This window comes from Oncorhynchus nerka, linkage group LG13, assembly GCF_034236695.1.
Source record: "Oncorhynchus nerka isolate Pitt River linkage group LG13, Oner_Uvic_2.0, whole genome shotgun sequence".
NCBI classification, from domain to species: domain Eukaryota; kingdom Metazoa; phylum Chordata; class Actinopteri; order Salmoniformes; family Salmonidae; genus Oncorhynchus; species Oncorhynchus nerka.
This window is the reverse complement of record NC_088408.1, coordinates 64,274,748-64,295,116: the sequence shown is the minus strand read 5'-3', so window position 1 is coordinate 64,295,116 and position 20,369 is coordinate 64,274,748. Positions and strand designations below refer to the sequence as shown.

Genomic DNA, 20,369 nt, shown 5'->3' with positions numbered 1-20,369 from the left:
AGATGAAGTAAAATCTTAATGACTTGCTAAACTGCTTGCTAGGTAAATGGCCTGTTGTTAGGTTAAAGAAAACACACACCCCCAGGCTCTCAACAGATAGCTGTTAGTGTGCCCACCTGCTGGCTTGCTACCCACGCCAGATGAGTCCAGGCCCTAAAGTGCCCATTCACATGACTACTAGTAGGTACTTCCACTGCCAGTTGGAGGCCATGGCCATGGGACCACTTTCACTATCACAGTTCTTAAGTAATCTGTGTTCTTTCTGCCTGTAGTTTTACACTGACATTTGTGTCAAATTTTCAGGCATTTACTTCAAATATTTACGTTTAATGGAAATTGAAGTGCATGCTTTCAGTTGTCTGAGGTGACTTTTTTATGTCAATTTTGTTGTTTCGTGTTATACAGATATTCCGTGAAGGAGTAGATGACCATTGATACAATCTGAGGTGAATTTGTCATTCAATTATTGTGATTTGAACTATTTCCACATAGTTTCACTATAGCTGCTCACGCCACGGAGAACAACATACTTCAGACATCTCCTTACCCCATGCAATATGAACCTATACCCTAACCCTGCATCACAGCAGAGTAAATGCAGTGTCTTTTTTGTTGTTGTCAATTTATCATTATCACATGTAACTAATCTACTTTTATATGCATGTCCAGCATGAGGATTTGAAAGCTTCTTGAGATAAAATACACTACATTCCCCCTCTTCAATCCTGTAATGTTTACAAGTGTGAAACACACACCTCTATGAGCACAAGCTGTGTCATATTACATAGTCATTCTATCCTTACATGGCCAAGTTGAGCTTAGCATGAGCATGAAAGCCCATGTGATCAGACAGGCAGCCTTCTTCCAGGGGGGCTGATGATAACTGATCTTCACAGTACAAAGCTCTGCAGGCCTTTTCATGTCACCTACATTGAGTGGAGGGGCTGCTGCTGCTGAGCTGGAGGATAAAGTGGCTGGCCCATTGAAGAGAGTAAAGAGGCCAGTAGCAAACAATGCTCCACTGCCATTGCGGTGCCACTGAAATCACAACCAAAATAGGAATTAGAGAGAGAGAGAGAGAGAGAGAGCACAAGAGAGAGAGAGAGAGATCTAGTGAGAGAGTGCTAGAGATAGAGAGATCTAGTGAGAGAGCGAGCTAGAGAAAGAGAGAGATAGAGAGAGAGAGAAATAGAGAGAGAGAGAGAGAGAGAGAGAGAGAGAGAGAGAGAGAGAGAGAGAGAGAGAGAGATGGAGGAGAGAGATGGGGGAGTGGTGCTAAGTGAGCTCTTTCATATATTGCATGGAGCATTTAGAAAATGCATGCACACATGCACATGCACAAGAGAACTGCAACAGTGCAACAAGATTGGCAACCCCCTTTGGATGCAAAATAATACTATGAATGTTATTAGTTACACACTATAATAAATCCACAATCAGACAAATAATTACAAACAACATAGGGAAATTGTAAAATAATCCCCGCTAGGCCCATGATTAAACTGGTCAAACAATCAAGCTACCTTTTTCAAATCTACTCATATAATCTCTGATTCACCGCATAAAATGAATATGATATGTGATGGTCGCACTGTTTTTCAGGACACACACACTCCTGTTCCCATGGACAAGCCTCTCTGGACTTCAGCGTCAGGTGGAGCCCTGCAGTAGGATGCTGGGGTCTATGTCTGTCTGTGGTCCCCCTGCTGTGGCCTCTCACCTTTGGCTGCTCATTTTCTCCTGCTCTCTTCACAGTCAACCAGCCCTGTCTGACCTTGGTGAGTGAGAGGCAAACTGAATACAGTGAATACCATGCACGGTATGTATGCTTTCGCCTTTGTTGCTGTTATTGCAGTTTGATGTCAAAGAGTGGAGCCAAATTTGGTCATGCAAATGCTGTTGCCAAATTATTGCACACTTATTGTATAGACTGGTTGCTGCACAATGATTGCATAATACTGGTGATTATTTATTTTTTGGGTCATATCATTAATCACATTTACAGAACAGACTATACATTTTCATGAGCGATATAGGACCACACTTTATGACCTGCAACACTAATACTACGAGTTATTTGTGTATCAATGAAATGCTGATACTGTCATGATTTCTGCTATGATCGAGACTAGTTTTCTAAATAGTCCCCATGCTAATTTCCAGACCTCATGTATACATGTGACAAAAGGCCTGAAAAAAAATCCCTGCTCCAGCTTCATCTGTCTCCTAGCAACACGCAGCTTCACAAACATTGTTATCTGATTATCAAGGTTCTCAGATAAATTGACAGTTTGGGAACCTTCACTCATTAGTTCTTTTGTAAATTCATATATGAATGTGAATCATCTTCTGTTGTTTTATTCTGTAGAGTAATAACTCAAAACAATACTCACTTTCACTGGCTACTTCACTGTCAATGATTGCAGCTAATGTTTTGAAGTAAAGTATTCATATTACATACAGCATCTAGCCATTTGGGTGCCTAACTGGTGCATTAATCAGCTCTGTGTCCTTTCACACGACAAGTTACTGACAAGCAGAGACTGACTGGGTCTCATGTGTTACTTAACCTACAGTATAGGATCTTAGCTTTTAGCCGGTTGGTATCTTGAGGAATAGACACTGCCTGGAACGCAGTTTTACCAATCAGCATTCAGGATTAGACTCTGTTAAGTGAAGCCTCAGAATTAGTATGTCAATTTGCTGCCTGTTCGCTCTCTCTCTCTCTCTCTCTGGTTTGTGTCTCACACTTCTGTCTGTGGTCAGTGTTCTCCACCCGCCCAGAGGATAGTGCTGGTGTGCTGGGTGCTCCCCTCACACTACACTGTGCAGTGTCTGACTCCAGCCGCCAGGGGGCACTGCCTGTTCGATGGGAAAGGGCCAGCGGAGAGGCAGCAGCATTGAGTCCTGGTCCTGACAAAGGGATCCACCAAGTGGCCAATGGATCTCTGTTCTTCCTCCAGCTGAGAGAGGGGGACCTGGGGAGATATGTCTGTAGTGCAGGCATTGGAGACAAACACATCAGGACTGTTGTCCAAGTGATGGAAGCTGGTTTGTTGGCCTTCTCACCTCTTGTGCATGCCTCTGCTGAAGCAATACAATGCATTTACATTTGCTTTAGTACACAGAACATATTTGGCTTGTATGTGATGTATGTTTCAGAAATGAGAAAAGCATAGATACATTTGATCCTTTGTTTGACACTGTGTGTGTAGAGCTGGAGGCAGTGTTCTTTAGTCCTCAGTCTCAGACGGTCAGTGAGGGTCAGGCAGTGTTCCTCCAGTGTGTCTCAGGGAACAGCTCACCCCCTGCACACATCACCTGGCTCAAAGACAACACACTCTTCACCAAAGGCACTCAGATGCAGGTATTGAATGCATTAGTCTGTGCATGGATTTGATTGCATGTCTTTTTTTTGTGTCTTTGTATATGTGGATATTTGATTGTGTATGGCTGTGTGTATGTCTAAATGCACAATATGTTACTCCAGGGCCAATATGGAGGGGGTAATCAGAGGAAGACCTCAGGCACTCTGCACCTCTCTAATGTCTTAATAGAGGACGAAGGGGAATACGTCTGTGTCACACACAACGCCTTAGTGAACAGCAGCCTGGAGAGCAAAGCAGCTACACTCACTGTACGAGGTGAGACAATGCACAGCCTCTTCCCTACTCCCTGCTTACCCCCTCTCTCTGCCCTGTCTTCTTAGAACAGCATGAATGACGGAACTAGAGTTGTTGCCAGTCTTTTTCTGTTTTAGCCAGCTCCTGTATCAATCTACACTGCCTTCAGAAAGTATTCATACCCCTTGACTCATTCCACATTTTATTGTGTTACAGCCTGAATTAAAAATAGATTTTGTTCTCACCCATCTACACTCAATACCCCATAACGACAAAGTGAAAACATGTTTTAATATCTAGTCTACTAAACTATATGGAAATGTTTTAAGAAGGTCATACCTAGAACCATTTAACTATTTGATTCTGAATTCTGAAGTTTAAAAAAAAAGATATACTTTTTTTGCGGGATAAACAATTGTTTTTGTCCTTACTGCTATTAGCCCATAGAAAAGCAAGGAACAACAGATAGTCCCAAAAACAAATCAAAAGGAAGTTTGTTCTGAAGAGGCTGTCCTATATCTTAGAGATATAAGAATGATCAGGAAACATTTGTTTTCGTTTTTTTCTTGTGTAATTAACCCCGTATTCTTAGCACTGAACAGTCTCCATGTACATATACTTCCATACATTTTTTTAAACTGGTACCGGGGGACCTTCAGATGAGTCTTGTGAGGCCTGTGGCAAAACAACCGACATGTACGTGTTTGTGAGTCTCAGAGGGGTCATAGTGTGCAGCCCAAATTGTTCGGACGCTACAGACAGAAGTTGGCAGATCAGCGGTACCGACTTCAGACGAGTCCCAAGACCCTTGTGCGGGTCGGAGAACCAAACAGAGAACCCCATCGTGTTCGGGATAGTCTCGTATTTTCATAGAGTGGTAATTTGTAGACCAGAATACTTTGTAGGCTAAACCGTTTGGAGGCTACAGGGAATTTTTGTGAGAAGACCGATTTTCGGGATGTCTCATGGTCAAATCAAAGTGTATTGGTCACATGCACATATTTAGCAGATGTTATTGCGTGTGTAGTGAAATGCTTGTAATAAAGTATGTAAACATTATTAAAGTGACTAGTGTTCCATTATTAAAATGACCAGCTTTGATGCACCAGGCCGTGGCTCGGTTGGTTGATGTCCTTGATGATCCTTTTAACCTGCCTGTGACATCGGGTGCTGTAGGTGTCCTGGAGGGCAGGCAGTGTGCCCCCAGTAATGCGTTAGGCAGACCGCACCACCCACTGGAGAGCCCTGCGGTTTGCGGGTGGTGCAGTTGCCGTACCAGGCGGTGATGCAGCCATACAGGATACTCTCAATTGTGCATCTGTAAACGTTTGTGAGAGTCTTTGACACCCTAGACCCACTCCAATTTGCTTACCGCCCAAATAGGTCCACAGACGATGCAATCTCAACCACACTGCACACTGCCCTAACCCACCTGGACAAGAGGAATACCTATGTGAGAATGCTGTTCATCGACTACAGCTCGGCATTCAACACCATAGTACCCTCCAAGCTCGTCATCAAGCTCGAGACCCTGGGTCTCGACCCCGCCCTGTGCAACTGGGTACTGGACTTCCTGACGGGCCGCCCCCAGGTGGTGAGGGTAGGCAACAACATCTCCTCCCCGCTGATCCTCAACACGGGGGCCCCACAAGGGTGCGTTCTGAGCCCTCTCCTGTACTCCCTGTTCACCCACGACTGCGTGGCCACGCACGCCTCCAACTCAATCATCAAGTTTGCGGACGACACAACAGTGGTAGGCTTGATTACCAACAACGACGAGACGGCCTACAGGGAGGAGGTGAGGGCCCTCGGAGTGTGGTGTCAGGAAAATAACTTCACACTCAACGTCAACAAAACTAAGGAGATGATTGTGGACTTCAGGAAACAGCAGAGGGAACACCCCCCTATCCACATCGATGGAACAGTAGTGGAGAGGGTAGCAAGTTTTAAGTTCCTCGGCATACACATCACAGACAAACTTAATTGGTCCACTCACACTGACAGCGTCGTGAAGAAGGCGCAGCAGCGCCTCATCAACCTCAGGAGGCTGAAGAAATTCGGCTTGTCACCAAAAGCACTCACAAACTTCTACAGATGCACAATCGAGAGCATCCTGGCGGGCTGTATCACCGCCTGGTACGGCAACTGCTCCGCCCTCAACCGTAAGGCTCTCCAGAGGGTAGTGAGGTCTGCACAACGCATCACCGGGGGCAAACTACCTGCCCTCCAGGACACCTACACCACCCGATGTTACAGGAAGGCCATAAAGATCATCAAGGACATCAACCACCCGAACCACTGCCTGTTCACCCCGCTATCATCCAGAAGCCGAGGTCAGTACAGGTGCATCAAAGCTGGGACCGAGAGACTGAAAAACAGCTTCTATCTCAAGGCCATCAGACTGTTAAACAGCCACCACTAACATTGAGTGGCTGCTGCCAACACACTGTCATTAACACTGACCCAACTCCAGCCACTTTAATAATGGGAATTGATGGGAAATGATGTAAATATATCACTAGCCACTTTAAACAATGCTACCTTATATAATGTTACTTACCCTACATTATTCATCTCATATGCATACGTATATACTGTACTCTACATCATCGACTGCATCCTTATGTAATACAATGTATCACTAGCCACTTTAACTATGCCACTTTGTTTACTTTGTCTACATACTCATCTCATATGTATATACTGTACTCGATACCATCTACTGTATGCTGCTCTGTACCATCACTCATTCATATATCCTTATGTACATATTCTTTATCCCCTTACACTGTGTATAAGACAGTAGTTTTGGAATTGTTAGTTAGATTACTTGTTGGTTATCACTGCATTGTCGGAACTAGAAGCACAAGCATTTCGCTACACTCGCATTAACATCTGCTAACCATGTGTATGTGACAAATACAATTTGATTTGATTTGATTTGATTTGAAGTCTATGGTAGGTGAAGCTAAGCCTTATCTCAGTTCACTGGTCACGATAACAACACCCACCCTTAGCTGGCGCTCCAGCAGGTGTATCTCACTGATCATCCCCAAACACCTCATTTGGCGGCCTTTCCTTCCAGTTCTCTGATTTCAGTGACTGGAACAAATTGTAAAAATCTCTGAAGTTGGAGACTTTTATTTCCCTCACCAACTTTAAACATCAACTATCTGAGCAGCTAACCGATCACTGCAGCTGTACATAGTCCATCTGTAAATAGCCCACCCAATCTACCTACCTCATCTCCATACTGATTTTATTTGATTTACTTTTCTGCTCTTTTGCACACCAGTATCTCTACTTGCACATCATCATCTGCTCATTTATCACTCCAGTGTTAGTCTGCTAAATTGTAATTATTCGCTCCTATGGCCTATTTATTGCCTACCTCCTCATGCTTTTCCACACACTGTATATAGACTTTCTTTTCTATACTGTGTCATTGACTTGTTTGTGTTATTGGCTTGTTTATTGTTTACTCCATGTGTAACTCTGTGTTGTTGTGTGTGTCACACTGCTTTGCTTTATCTTGGCCAGGTCGCAGTTGCAAATGAGAACTTGTTCTCAACTAGCCTACCTGGTTAAATAAAGGTGAAATAAAAATCTTGAAACAAGTGGGGACAGCAGACTGGGATTGGGAGAGATTGAATATGCCCGTAAACACTCCAGCCCGCTGGTCTGCGCATGCTCTGAGGACGTGGCAATGGACACCTTCTGGGACGGCAGCCTTGCGAGGGTTAACATGCTGGCAAACACCGCTCTTGCTCTGTCACCTTTCCCCGCAGATGGGGAGTGCAATATCGGCAGATGCGGAGGATTGAGACACATCCAATACAAACATATCTCTAGCTTAAACTGACATGGGGATTGTTTTATTATGCTAATTTGATTTCCATGGGGGCGTGGACATCGACTCTAGTCTTTTTTTTCACCATTGGCCTCATGGGGAAATACCTGAGCGTTTTCCTTCCTCTCCGGCAACTGAGTTAGGAAGGACGCCTGTATCTTTGTAGTGACTGGGTGTATTGATGCACCGTCCAAAGTGTAATTGATCATTTTACCATGCTCAAAGCCATATTACATTTTTTTACCCATCTACCAATAGGTGCTCTTCTTCATATGGCATTCAAAAAACTCCCTGGTCTTTGTGGTTGAATCTGTGATATTCACTGCTTGAGTTGGTTACAGAGATGAAGTAGTAATTCATAAATCACGTTAAAGAGTATTATTGCACACATAGTCCATTCCAATTATTATGTGGCTTGCTAAGCGCATTTTTACTCTAGAAGTTATTTAGGCTTGACATAACAAAGGGGTTGAATACTTATTGGCTCAAGACATAACAGCTTTTCATTTTCAATTAATTTGTGAAAATATCTAAAAACAGAATTCCACGTTGACATTATAGGGTATTGTGTGTAGGCTGTAACACAACAACGTGTGGAACAAGTCAAGGTGTTAATAATTTCCAAAGGCACTGTATATCTGCTGTCCTCTGCTGTACTGCTGTACTGCTGTACTCTGCTGTACTGCTGTATTGCTGTACTGCTGTACTCTGCTGTACTGCGTGGCGAAGCACAACACCAACTCCATCTTCAAGTTGACACCACAGTTGTAGTCCTCATCACTGACATGGAGTCCACCTACAGGGAGGAGGTCAGAGACCTGACAGTGTGAGGCCAAAACAACAACTTCTGCTTCAATGTCAGCGAAACGAAGGAGTTGATTGTCGACTTCAGGAAGCAGGGAGGAGGACATGCCTCGATCAACATCGACGAGGCTGTAGTGCAAAGAGTCAGCAGCTTCAGGTTCCTCGGCGTCATATCACCGAGAAGATCACATGGACTGACAACACCACAGCCCTGGTCAAGAATGCGCAACAGCACCTCTACTTTCTCCGACAGCTCTGCAAATTATACCCTGTTACGGAAACTGCTCTGTTCACAACCACGAAGCCCTTCAGCAGGTGGTAAAGACAGCCCAGTACATCACTGGAGCCGTGCTCCTTACAGTCTGGCATACGGTACCAGAGCATCGGGTCCTGTACCTCCAGGCTCAGAGACAGTTTTTACCTACAAGCCATCAGACTACTGAACTCTTGAACATGGACTGACCGTAGGCACAACAACAGTCTCTTGCACTGACTCCCTGCACCTTAACCAGTTAAATGCAACTAAATGTAATTTATAATGTCATCTAAGTAATCCCCAAAAGTAATTATTTATCATGAGAGGGCCATAAACAATAACTAGTAATGCTGCATACTCAAAGAAAGATTAAAATCTCACCTTTTTGGAGAAAATGTTTATACATTGAGGTGTAGTCACTTTTTAGGACACTCAAGTATTTTTAGGAAGCTCAAGTACACCGTAGAAATATGATACAAATATAAAATATTGTATATGATATATCTCCTCCTATTCAACTAAACTGTATGAATTGTCACGACTTCGGAAGTCGGTCCTTCTCCTTGTTCGGGCGGGTGGTCACCAACCTTCTAGCCAACCTTCTTCTTTTTCATTTTCCATGGGTTTTGTCTTGTCTTCCTTCACACCTGGTTCCAATCCCATCAATCACATGTTGTGTATTTAACCCTCTGTTTCCCCTCATGTCCTCGTTGGAGATTGTTTTATTGTATGTTATGTGCAAGTCATGTGTCGGTGTGCGACAGGTTTTGTACCCACTTATATTATTTTTTGTATATTTTGGTTTTTGGAGTTTCATGAGCGCTTATTAAACAACTCATACATTTATACCAAGTTCGTTTTCCTGCGCCTGACTTCCCTGCCACCGACACGCACCCATTTTACATTTTTTAAATTTTATTTATCCGTTATTTTACCAGGTAAGTTGACTGAGAACATGTTCTCATTTGCAGCAACGACCTGGGGAATAGTTACAGGGGAGAGGAGGGGGATTAATGAGCCAATTGTAAACTGGGGATTATTAGGTGACCATGATGGTTTGAGGGCCAGATTGGGAATTTAACCAGGACACTGGGGTTAACACCCCTACTCTTACGATAAGTGCCATGGGATCTTTAATGACCTCAGAGAGTCAGGACACCCGTTTAACGTCCCATCCGAAAGACGGCACCCTACACAGGGCAGTGTCAATCACTGCCCTGGGGAATTGGGATATTTTTTAGACCAGAGGAAAGAGAGCCCCCTACTGGCCCTCCAACACCACTTCCAGCACCATCTGGTCTCCCATCCAGGAACTGACCAGGACCAACCCTGCTTAGCTTCAGAAGCAAGCCAGCAGTGGTATGCAGGGTGGTATACATGAATAAGGCTTGAAATGACTTATATGCTTTCTAAATATAGCATAATCAAATTATTAAATGACTAACAATAAGATTTCACCTTCCTTATAACTGTATAATGCCTATTTGTATGTTTAGTGTTTGAGAAAATGTGCATATTTTCTAAAGGTCTCTCTTGATCAACGTCTCACAGAGCTCTAGCTTGGCTTGCTGAACTCGTTAGGAACTCGTTGTTTTTGTTTAATATTAACAGATTAATGGCTAATGAATCAATTTCTGAATGTGCTTCTGTGATGAAACCACTCTCTCCTGCTGAGCTACGAGTTGATGGACATTCAGAAGTGCAAATGAAATGGTAGGAGGGACATCCCAGCTTCAGGTCACACAGGCTCAGAAAAAGTACTCCTGGAACTACACACTACTGCCTAATTCTCACTTGAAACATTGTGTTTGTGTTTAATTGGCTAAATTATACATTCTGTTAACATTATGACACCAAAGTGATCTGTTCATGAATTTTGTAGTCTATGACATTTACATATGATCATTTTTCACTAAGTAGTTGGGTGTAGTGAACTACTATTTCAAAGTAACTTTAGTTAAGTAAGCTCCATTTTTCTTAAGGGTCGTTTTAGTGTAGCTTAACTTCTTTCAGTGTGGAATAATTGGTAGCTTGGTAAACTATATTTTCAGAGTAGCTTCCCCAACACTGACAGGAAGCCACTGTAGAGTGTTGAGACACACCCCCATGTTTATCTGTTGAACATTACACAGGAAGTGCCCCCCCCCCCCCCCCCCCCCACACACACACACACATGTACTGTATCTATTGCTCTGCAGGAGTCCCTACAGGGCTGCAGATCACTCAGGGCCCTGACAACCTCACCATCGCCATGCAGACAGAGGTCTCCATGTGCTGTGCTGCCCAAGGTTTCCCAGCTCCCACAGTGCAATGGTTCAAAGACAGCCATCTCCTGGTGAACAGCTCCTGCTTGAGTTTGCAGAACAAGGGACAGCTGCTTGTGTTCAAGTGAGGCAATCTTGAGGACACTATGACATTATCATTATTTTTTTATTTATCTTTAAATCCAATGTAAAAAGCATCTGTGCTCCTCATTCCCAGGAATGTGTCTGAGGAAGATGAGGGTTCCTACCACTGTGAGGCCAGGAATGAGAGGGAGACTGTCAGATCTCAGCCTGCCTATCTCCTCCCAGCAGGTACTGTATACCATGCTCTGGTTGTTATTATTCCAACCTAAATATCAATACTATCACCTTAATTGACATACAGTACCTCTCCCTCTCCGCAGAGATGGAATGGAACTTTGTCCTGCAGCCCACTAACCAGACAGTGAGGGTGGGAGACTCTGTTACTCTGGTCTGCAGACCCCCCTACAGCAGGCCTCCAGCCACGGTGTCCTGGTTCAAGAACAACCGCCTCCTCACTCCCAAGACACACTTCACTGTTGGGCCTAATGGAGACCTCATCTTCCAAAGGTGTGTGTGTGTGTGTGTGTGTGTGTGTGTGTGTGTGTGTGTGTGTGTGTGTGTGTGTGTGTGTGTGTGTGTGTGTGTGTGTGTGTGTGTATGACTATGTTAATGTATCATATGATGGTAGCCATCCAGTAACAGACAGTGTAAGCCATTTTTAACTGCTTGTTTCTCCAGTGCCCATGACACAGACAGGGGAGTGTACTTCTGCAGAGCGTCCAACATCCACCTGTACAGATCTGTGACCTCTAGAACAGCCAGACTGACCGTTCTCGGTAAGACATCACACTTGACGTAGGTTTATTATTCACTAGCCTTGCGTCTGTATAGGAGATATTATATTCTGTGTCTGTATAGGATATATTATATTCTGTGTCTGTATAGGAGATATTATATTCTGTGTCTGTATAGGAGATATTATATTCTGTGTCTGTATAGGAGATATTATATTCTGTGTCTTTATTGGAGATATTATATTCTGTGTCTGTATAGGAGATATTATATTCTGTGTCTGTATAGGAGATATTATATTCTGTGTCTTTATTGGAGATATTATATTCTGTGTCTGTATAGGAGATATTATATTTTGTGTCTGTATAGGAGATATTGATAAAGCATGTTTACATTCAGTACGCATATACAATTGCAATCATCATCTGAGACACCGTCCATTGTCTGAGATATATTGATACAGAAGTAAGAAGTTCAGCCTACTCTTCCTCCTCCCCCTGATCCCCTATTGTCCTGCCAGCTCCTCCCTCGGTGAGGCTGTGGCCCCCAGTGGTGATGGTCCCTGTGGGGGCCCAGGTGGTATTCCACTGCCAGGTTTGGGGACATCCCCTTCCCTCCATCGTCTGGTCCAAACAGGGACGCTCTATGCAGACTGGTGGAAAGATCTCTGTGGGGTATGTTCAGTGTAACAGAAGTGGTTCTGTGAGGTTTTAGCTCAGTGGGCCAACACAGTCTTGTGTTACTGTACACTAGAAAACATTTTTGATGTCATCAACCAATATTTTGTCAGGAACCTTTAGCTTGACAAGGACAGGAGACCACTTCCCTTTCTGTGATAATGACCGACCAACTTCTCTGTTCTCAGGGTGAGAAACGCTACCCTCTACATCCTGTCTGTCAGGAGCTATGACGAGGGGACTTACACCTGTGCAGCCTCTAACACTGTGGGGCATGACCGGAGCACAGCTACTTTACGTGTCGCTGGTAACTTCCCTCACCCAGTACAGTACACACATTCTGTTTGATGTTAAACTATAGTACTGCATGGCTCATGCATTTCTGGATGCAAAATAGAGCAGACTAATGTAGAGACACAGGAGAGGAGTTCTTCTTTGGTTGATAGTTAATCCATGAGGTGCTCTTTGATCATGGTATTAAATACTATAGAACAAAAATAAGTTGATGCTGGGTAGTGAACGATGCCTGAAAAGCCTTTGTGCAAAACAAACTTCCAGAAGTAATCAAGGCACTCTAATGTAGTGGAAAAGTGTAAAAGCCTTTATTGTTTTAATTTAAAAAACACTAACGTGTTTTGGCTACAACAGCCTTCATCAGGGGGGCAAAGAATAGTGGTGGACAAATGTGTGTATCCCAACTCTAACAGGAAGTGACTCAATTTATTACCATATGTACACTGAATAAAAATTGAAACGCAACATGTAAAGTGTTGATCCTATGTTTCATGAGCTGAAATCAAAGATCCCAGAAATGTTCCATATGCACTAAAAGCGTATTTCTCTCAAATGTTGTGCACAAATTTGTTTACATCTCTGTTGGTGACCATTTCTCTTTTGCCAAGATAATCCATCCACCTGACAGGTGTGGCATATCAAAAAGCTGATTAAACAGCATGGTCATTACACAGGTGCACCTTATGCTGGGGACAATAAAAGGCCACTCTTAAATGTGCAGTTTTGTCACACAACACAATGCCACAGATGTCTCAAGTTTTGAGGGAGTGTGCAATTAGCATGTTGACTGAAAGAATGTCCACCAAAGCTGTTCTCAGAGAATTTAATGTTAATTTCTCTACCATAAGCCACCTCCAACGTTGTTTTAGAGAATTTAGCAGTACGTCCCACCGGCCTCACAACCACAGACCACGTGTATGGGCGAGCGATTTGCTGATGTCAATGCTGTGAACAAAGTGCACCATGGTGGCGGTGGGGTTATGGTATAGGCATGCATAAGCGACGGGCAATGTTCACAGTTGCGTTTTATCAATGACAAATTGAATGCACAAAAATACCGTAATGACCCATTGTGAGGCCCATTTAATTTAAGGTACTGTATCTGTGACCAACAGATGCATATCTGTATTCCCAGTCATGTGAAATCCATAGATTAGGGCCCAATGAATTTATTTAAATTGACCGATTTCCTCATATGAACTGGAACTCAGTAATATCAATAAAATTGTTGCATGTTGCGTTTATATTTTTATTCAGTATGATGAAGTAAAACAAACTTGATCATTGGCCGAGGTATGGACAACAAAGTTAACTTGATCAACATTACCTGGAAGTGAAGCTCAGGCATGTGATTAAGGTGTTTATTACCTGAATTAAGACTGTACTTAATTCTGAGACGATGATAAGGATTGTCTGATGTGGTGCTCCCTCCCCCTTCCTCTCCCTCTCTGCCTCAGTGAGCCCCATCATAGTGTCCTTCGTTGGGGCCGTGAGCAGCTCAGAAGGGTCCTCTGTGGTCCTGCCATGCAGAGCAGTGGGGGACCTCCCCATCAGGTACACCTGGACCAGAGGACACTCTCAGACCTCTATCACCCCAACCCTGAAGAGGCATGTAGATGGTGAGCCAGTCACATTTAAAACGTACACCTGCTCAGAAAGAAAAACAAGCACATTCCCCTATAGAGTAAAAGCCCTTTCTACTTTTATACAGTAAAAGCCCTTTCTACTTTTATGGAGTAAAAGCCCTTTCTACTTTTATAGAGGCAAAGCCCTTTCTACTTTTATAGAGGCAAAGCCCTTTCTACTTTTATAGAGGCAAAGCCCTTTCTACTTTTATAGAGTAAAAGCCCTTTCTACTTTTATAGAGTAAAAGCCCTTTCTACTTTTATAGAGTAAAAGCCCTTTCTACTTTTATAGAGGCAAAGCCCTTTCTACTTTTATAGAGTAAAAGCCCTTTCTACTTTTATAGAGTAAAAGCCCTTTCTACTTTTATAGAGGCAAAGCCCTTTCTACTTTTATAGAGGCAAAGCCCTTTCTACTTTTATAGAGGCAAAGCCCTTTCTACTTTTATAGAGGCAAAGCCCTTTCTACTTTTATAGAGGCAAAGCCCTTTCTACTTTTATAGAGGCAAAGCCCTTTCTACTTTTATAGAGGCAAAGCCCTTTCTACTTTTATAGAGGCAAAGCCCTTTCTACTTTTATAGAGTAAAAGCCCTTTCTACTTTTATAGAGGCAAAGCCCTTTCTACTTTTATAGAGGCAAAGCCCTTTCTACTTTTATAGAGTAAAAGCCCTTTCTACTTTTATAGAGTAAAAGCCCTTTCTACTTTTATAGAGGCAAAGCCCTTTCTACTTTTATAGAGGCAAAGCCCTTTCTACTTTTATAGAGGCAAAGCCCTTTCTACTTTTATAGAGGCAAAGCCCTTTCTACTTTTATAGAGTAAAAGCCCTTTCTACTTTTATAGAGTAAAAGCCCTTTCTACTTTTATAGAGGCAAAGCCCTTTCTACTTTTATAGAGGCAAAGCCCTTTCTACTTTTATAGAGTAAAAGCCCTTTCTACTTTTATAGAGGCAAAGCCCTTTCTACTTTTATAGAGTAAAAGCCCTTTCTACTTTTATAGAGTAAAAGCCCTTTCTACTTTTATAGAGTAAAAGCCCTTTCTACTTTTATAGAGTAAAAGCCCTTTCTACTTTTATAGAGGCAAAGCCCTTTCTACTTTTATAGAGGCAAAGCCCTTTCTACTTTTATAGAGTAAAAGCCCTTTCTACTTTTATAGAGGCAAAGCCCTTTCTACTTTTATAGAGGCAAAGCCCTTTCTACTTTTATAGAGGTAAAGCCCTTTCTACTTTTATAGAGTAAAAGCCATTTCTACTTTTATAGAGTAAAAGCCCTTTCTACTTTTATAGAGGCAAAGCCCTTTCTACTTTTATAGAGGCAAAGCCCTTTCTACTTTTATAGAGTAAAGCCCTTTCTACTTTTATAGAGTAAAAGCCCTTTCTACTTTTATAGAGGCAAAGCCCTTTCTACTTTTATAGAGGCAAAGCCCTTTCTACTTTTATAGAGTAAAAGCCTTTTCTACTTTTATAGAGGCAAAGCCCTTTCTACTTTTATAGAGGCAAAGCCCTTTCTACTTTTATAGAGTAAAAGCCCTTTCTACTTTTATAGAGTAAAAGCCCTTTCTACTTTTATAGAGTAAAAGCCCTTTCTACTTTTATAGAGGCAAAGCCCTTTCTACTTTCATAGAGGCAAAGCCCTTTCTACTTTTATAGAGGCAAAGCCCTTTCTACTTTTATAGAGTAAAAGCCCTTTCTACTTTTATAGAGGCAAAGCCCTTTCTACTTTTATAGAGGCAAAGCCCTTTCTACTTTTATAGAGGCAAAGCCCTTTCTACTTTTATAGAGGCAAAGCCCTTTCTACTTTTATAGAGGCAAAGCCCTTTCTACTTTTATAGAGGCAAAGCCCTTTCTACTTTTATAGAGGCAAAGCCCTTTCTACTTCTATGGCGGCAAAGCCCTTTCTACTTTTATAGAGTAAAAGCCCTTTCTACTTTTATAGAGTAAAAGCCCTTTCTACTTTTATAGAGTAAAAGCACTTTCTACTTTTATAGAGGTAAAGCCCTTTCTACTTTTATAGAGGTAAAGCCCTTTCTACTTTTATAGAGTAAAAGCCCTTTCTACTTTTATAGAGTAAAAGCCCTTTCTACTTTTATAGAGGCAAAGCCCTTTCTACTTTTATAGAGGCAAAGCCCTTTCTACTTTTATAGAGGCAAAGCCCTTTCTACTTTTATAGAGGCAAAGCCCTTTCTACTTTTATAGAGGCAAAGCCCTTTCTACTTTTATAGAGGCAAAGCCCTTTCTACTTTTATAGAGGCAAAGCCCTTTCTACTTCTATGGCGGCAAAGCCCTTTCTACTTCTATGGCGGCAAAGCCCTTTCAACTTCTATAGAGGCAAGGCCATTTCTACTTAAGTAGAAGAGGTCAGATTAGTGAAAGCAACATGTTGAAGCTCTCCTTAGCTTTTCAGTGGTCTGAACAGCTTCTGCAATATTGGTTAGGGGAATGTGCTACAGGCTAGGGGTTATTGTTGTACCTGGCTATAAAGGCTGTTGTTGCAATGTTCATTAAGTGTTTGGTGAATGTGTGACTTTGTGCTTTCACGTGTGTGCAGATGAGGGGGCTCTGCATATCTCCAGGGTTCAGTTGTCTGATGCAGGGGACTACCACTGTGCAGCTGAGAACAGAGCAGGACAACAGCAGAGAAGAACCACCCTCACCATCTCTGGTATTATCCATGTCTTCATGATATCTACAGTGGAATACACACACACAAACACACACACACACACACTGTCAACCTATCTATCCTCATCATTATCTCCTCTATCTAAAGCTGAAGATGACCCGGCTGACAGAGACAAGCAGCATAGACAGATTGCGTCTGCAGTGAGTAATAACTGAGGTTGATGTGAAAGTCTCTAACGCTTGTTTGCTGATTTGTTTACCATTGTTGAACATCGTGAGTCACAGCTTTGTTGCGATCTCCAGTCTTTCAGTGGTTCAGTTGGTATGCCTTTCTGACAATGTCATATTTCATGAATCTGACAAACATCTTCCCACAAATGGCAGGTTCCAAACACTGAAGCAGAGCAGAGAATTCCTCTGTCCAGTAACGTCCTGAGTCTAGCTCAGCGTTCTGAGATGACCCAATTACAGGCAGGAAGTACAGGTGTGTATAGCCCAAAACTTAAATCATAGTATGCTATGCATGCGAATCCTTGTACGAACTACCTTTTTCAGTATTTACAAGGCTGAGGCAATATTGTAATGTGTTATGTTATGTAATATGCATGTGTTGGGGTTCGTTTTCCTTGTTCATCATTGACTCATTGGTGAAATTAGCATTATGACAATATATTTAATTAAATAATTCAAAACCCTTTATTAATGCAATTGCAGACAGAAGTTGACAACAGAAACATAACGCATGTCTCCGAGTGAGTTCTGCATCGAAGAAAAGTTCCCAAGTTATTTGATTAAACCTGAAGTCCAGCCCTAGTGATGTCACTGCCTACGTCATTATCTTCTACTCCTGAGACCAAAACCATGCCTACTCAACACTAAACACAAAACCTCTTGTTTATATAGCTATCTAAAATCTTAGAAGTAAATGTCCAAGTTGATTTATAGTGGAATGTCTGACTAATCTCTTATCTCTTACACTCCCCTGCAGAGTTCTGTCTTCACAGTCACACATTTCTCAGACAGTTTCTTCATAAGAGGCAGTGAGCCTAGAAAAGTACTGTGGAAACAACCTCCTAATGTATATATATATTGTTAATCTGTCACGTTCTGACCTTAGTTCCTTTTTTATGTCTCTATTTTAGTTTGGTCAGGGCGTGAGTTGGGGTGGGCATTCTATGTTTTTGATCTGTTTTCTTTTGTATTTCTGCTTTTGGCCTGGTATGGTTCCCAATCAGAGGCAGCTGTCAATCGTTGTCTCTGATTGAGAACCATACTTAGTCAGCCTGTTTTCCCACTATGATTTGTGGGTAGTTGTTTTCTGTCTCTGTGTCTGCACCAGACAGAACACTACAATGAATACAATAGTATTCCTACCATAGTATACAGTATAGTATTTTTCATGTGGGCTTTGGTGCAATTTTCACAAGTATGTGGTACATTGTCACAACACTAAGCACAAAAATCAAAACAGATCATCAAAATGGCTTGTGTGAATTATAAGTGAAATAATCTGTCTGTAAACAATTGTTGGAAAAATGACTTGTGTCATGCACAAAGTAGATGTCCTAACCGACTTGCCAAAACTATAGTTTGTTTACAAGAAATCTGTGGAGTGATTGAAAAACTAGTTTTAATGACTCCATCCTTAGTGTATGTAAACTTACGACTATATTTAAGCAATATAGACAATATACCACGGCTAAGAGCTGTTCTTAGGCACGAAGCAACCAGATTGCCAGGATACAACCCTTAGCCGTCGTATATTGGCCATATACCACAAACCCGGAGGTGCCTTATTGCTATTATAAACTGGTTACCAACAAAACATGTTTTGTTATACCTGTGGTACAGTATATGCCCTATTGTACCATTGCTTTCAGACAATCAGCATTCAGGGATTGAACCACCCGGTTTATAAAAACAATATCTTCCCTCATTATCTGAATTTCATTGATATATTGTAAGATGATGAATCTCAAGCAGAGAGACCAGCGATACTGTATAAGTTGAGAAGTCATGAAGAAAAGGTGGTCTTGTACAATGTTGCATGAGGCATAAATTGCATACAGCACTGTATTATATTTTTACAGTGGCCAACTGCTTTACAATACCCCATACTGTGTTGGATCTTGTCTAGCCATCTTGTCTGAAGACTTTATTGTGTGTTATCCTCGATGATTTTATTCATGTGCATGTATTGGCTTTTAAGTTTTATGTGTGCTTGTTTTTTTTAAATGGTCAAATTAATAAACTAAACTAAACTAAACTGATCCACAAGATCTCACGGTTTGACTAATTTGACTTCAGATTCTGACGTTTGTCAACGTTTCTCCGAACTGCAAATTTCGAAGTTGCTCCAAACGTTTCGAGGTGTTTTGGACACCCTGGGTTTTCTCCTCCTGCTGCAGCTGCACCCCACATTGTTTAGGCATTCATTCCAAACGGTTCATTTAACAGTTAAGGTTTGGGACATTACAAGTGTTATCAGTTTAGAGCTTTGTACTTAGAGAATATACCACTGACAAATATGATAAAGTGATTGACTATTGTGCCTAGAAACCCACAGGAAGCAGTGGTATTCTTGTTTTTTTGACTAGCATGCATTGTTTTGTTTGACACCACTCTTTTCATTCTTTTCTAGTTTCATTCCAAGCATCTCAAAGAGACTTGAGCAACGACATCACCCACGTGTCTGCCCCTGACACTTTACGACTGCTCTCGTCTCTCAAGAAGACAGCTTTAGGACTAGCAGGTCTCAGCGGAGGACAGACAGGATTGCTGGTACTACCGGACCAGGCCTCGGCCAAACCAACCCAGCCCACAATCACACAGATCCAGCTTCCAGTGCAACAACCCCCACATCCACCTCTATATCAACCCTTAGACCTACTAAGCCAGCCTTCAGTAACTCATAGAGTCGCCTCACTTACCCAGCTTCCAATAATACATACCCAGCCAACATTAGCACATAATCCACCCCCAGAGACACAACGGCAGGTTTTAGTCCCACATAGCCAATCTCAATTAACACAGTCCGTATCCCAAAGCATCCACAACCAGCCATCAGTCATGCATATCCAGCATCAAGTCTCTGACCAACCAATTAAGCCACTAAAGCCCATCACCATTATTACCCAGTCTCTGGTCCCACGCCCGCAACCTTCTCCAGACTCTCCCACTCACCTTTCAAACCCCTCTACCCAGAGTCCTGAATGTCTTACCCAGCCCAGAGAACCTGTGACGCAGTCTCTACTCATGCAAACCCTGCATCCTTCTGACTCAATCACTCAAACTCACCATCCTGTAACGCAAAGTTATCCTTCATATTCACATTTACAGCATCCTAGCCCTGTCACCCTATTTTCAGTCACACAAATCCAGCCTGAACCTACACAAACTCAGCCTGAACCTACACAAACCCAGCCTGAACCTACACAAACTCAGCCTGAACCTACACAAACTCAGCCTGAAACTACACAAACTCAGCCTGAACCTACACAAACTCAGCCTGAACCTACACAAACCCAGCTTGAACCTACACAAAC

At 42.4% G+C, this 20,369-nt stretch overlaps 1 protein-coding gene across 1 annotated transcript; it reads left to right on the top strand.

Annotated features, from left to right (window-relative positions):
- Positions 1-1,812: 1,812 nt before the first annotated feature.
- Positions 1,813-19,094, top strand: LOC115140664 (peroxidasin-like). Its single transcript, XM_065026995.1, has 15 exons — positions 1,813-1,819; positions 2,767-3,051; positions 3,216-3,367; positions 3,491-3,644; positions 10,744-10,921; positions 11,015-11,109; positions 11,202-11,388; positions 11,560-11,657; positions 12,134-12,287; positions 12,479-12,597; positions 14,042-14,203; positions 16,751-16,864; positions 16,973-17,025; positions 17,209-17,308; positions 17,539-19,094. Exons 1-15 carry the CDS (start codon positions 1,813-1,815, stop codon positions 17,547-17,549), a joined length of 1,869 nt encoding a protein of 622 aa, XP_064883067.1. The 3' UTR covers positions 17,550-19,094.
- Positions 19,095-20,369: the final 1,275 nt, after the last annotated feature.

What these genes read in the sequence shown, in the direction of transcription:
- LOC115140664 (XM_065026995.1), top strand. An exon ending in CCAAAGGCACTCAGATGCAG is followed by an intron (nt 3,368 to 3,490) that starts GTATTGAATGCA and finishes ATGTTACTCCAG; the next exon opens with GGCCAATATGGAGGGGGTAA. An exon ending in ATAGACAGATTGCGTCTGCA is followed by an intron (nt 17,026 to 17,208) that starts GTGAGTAATAAC and finishes CACAAATGGCAG; the next exon opens with GTTCCAAACACTGAAGCAGA.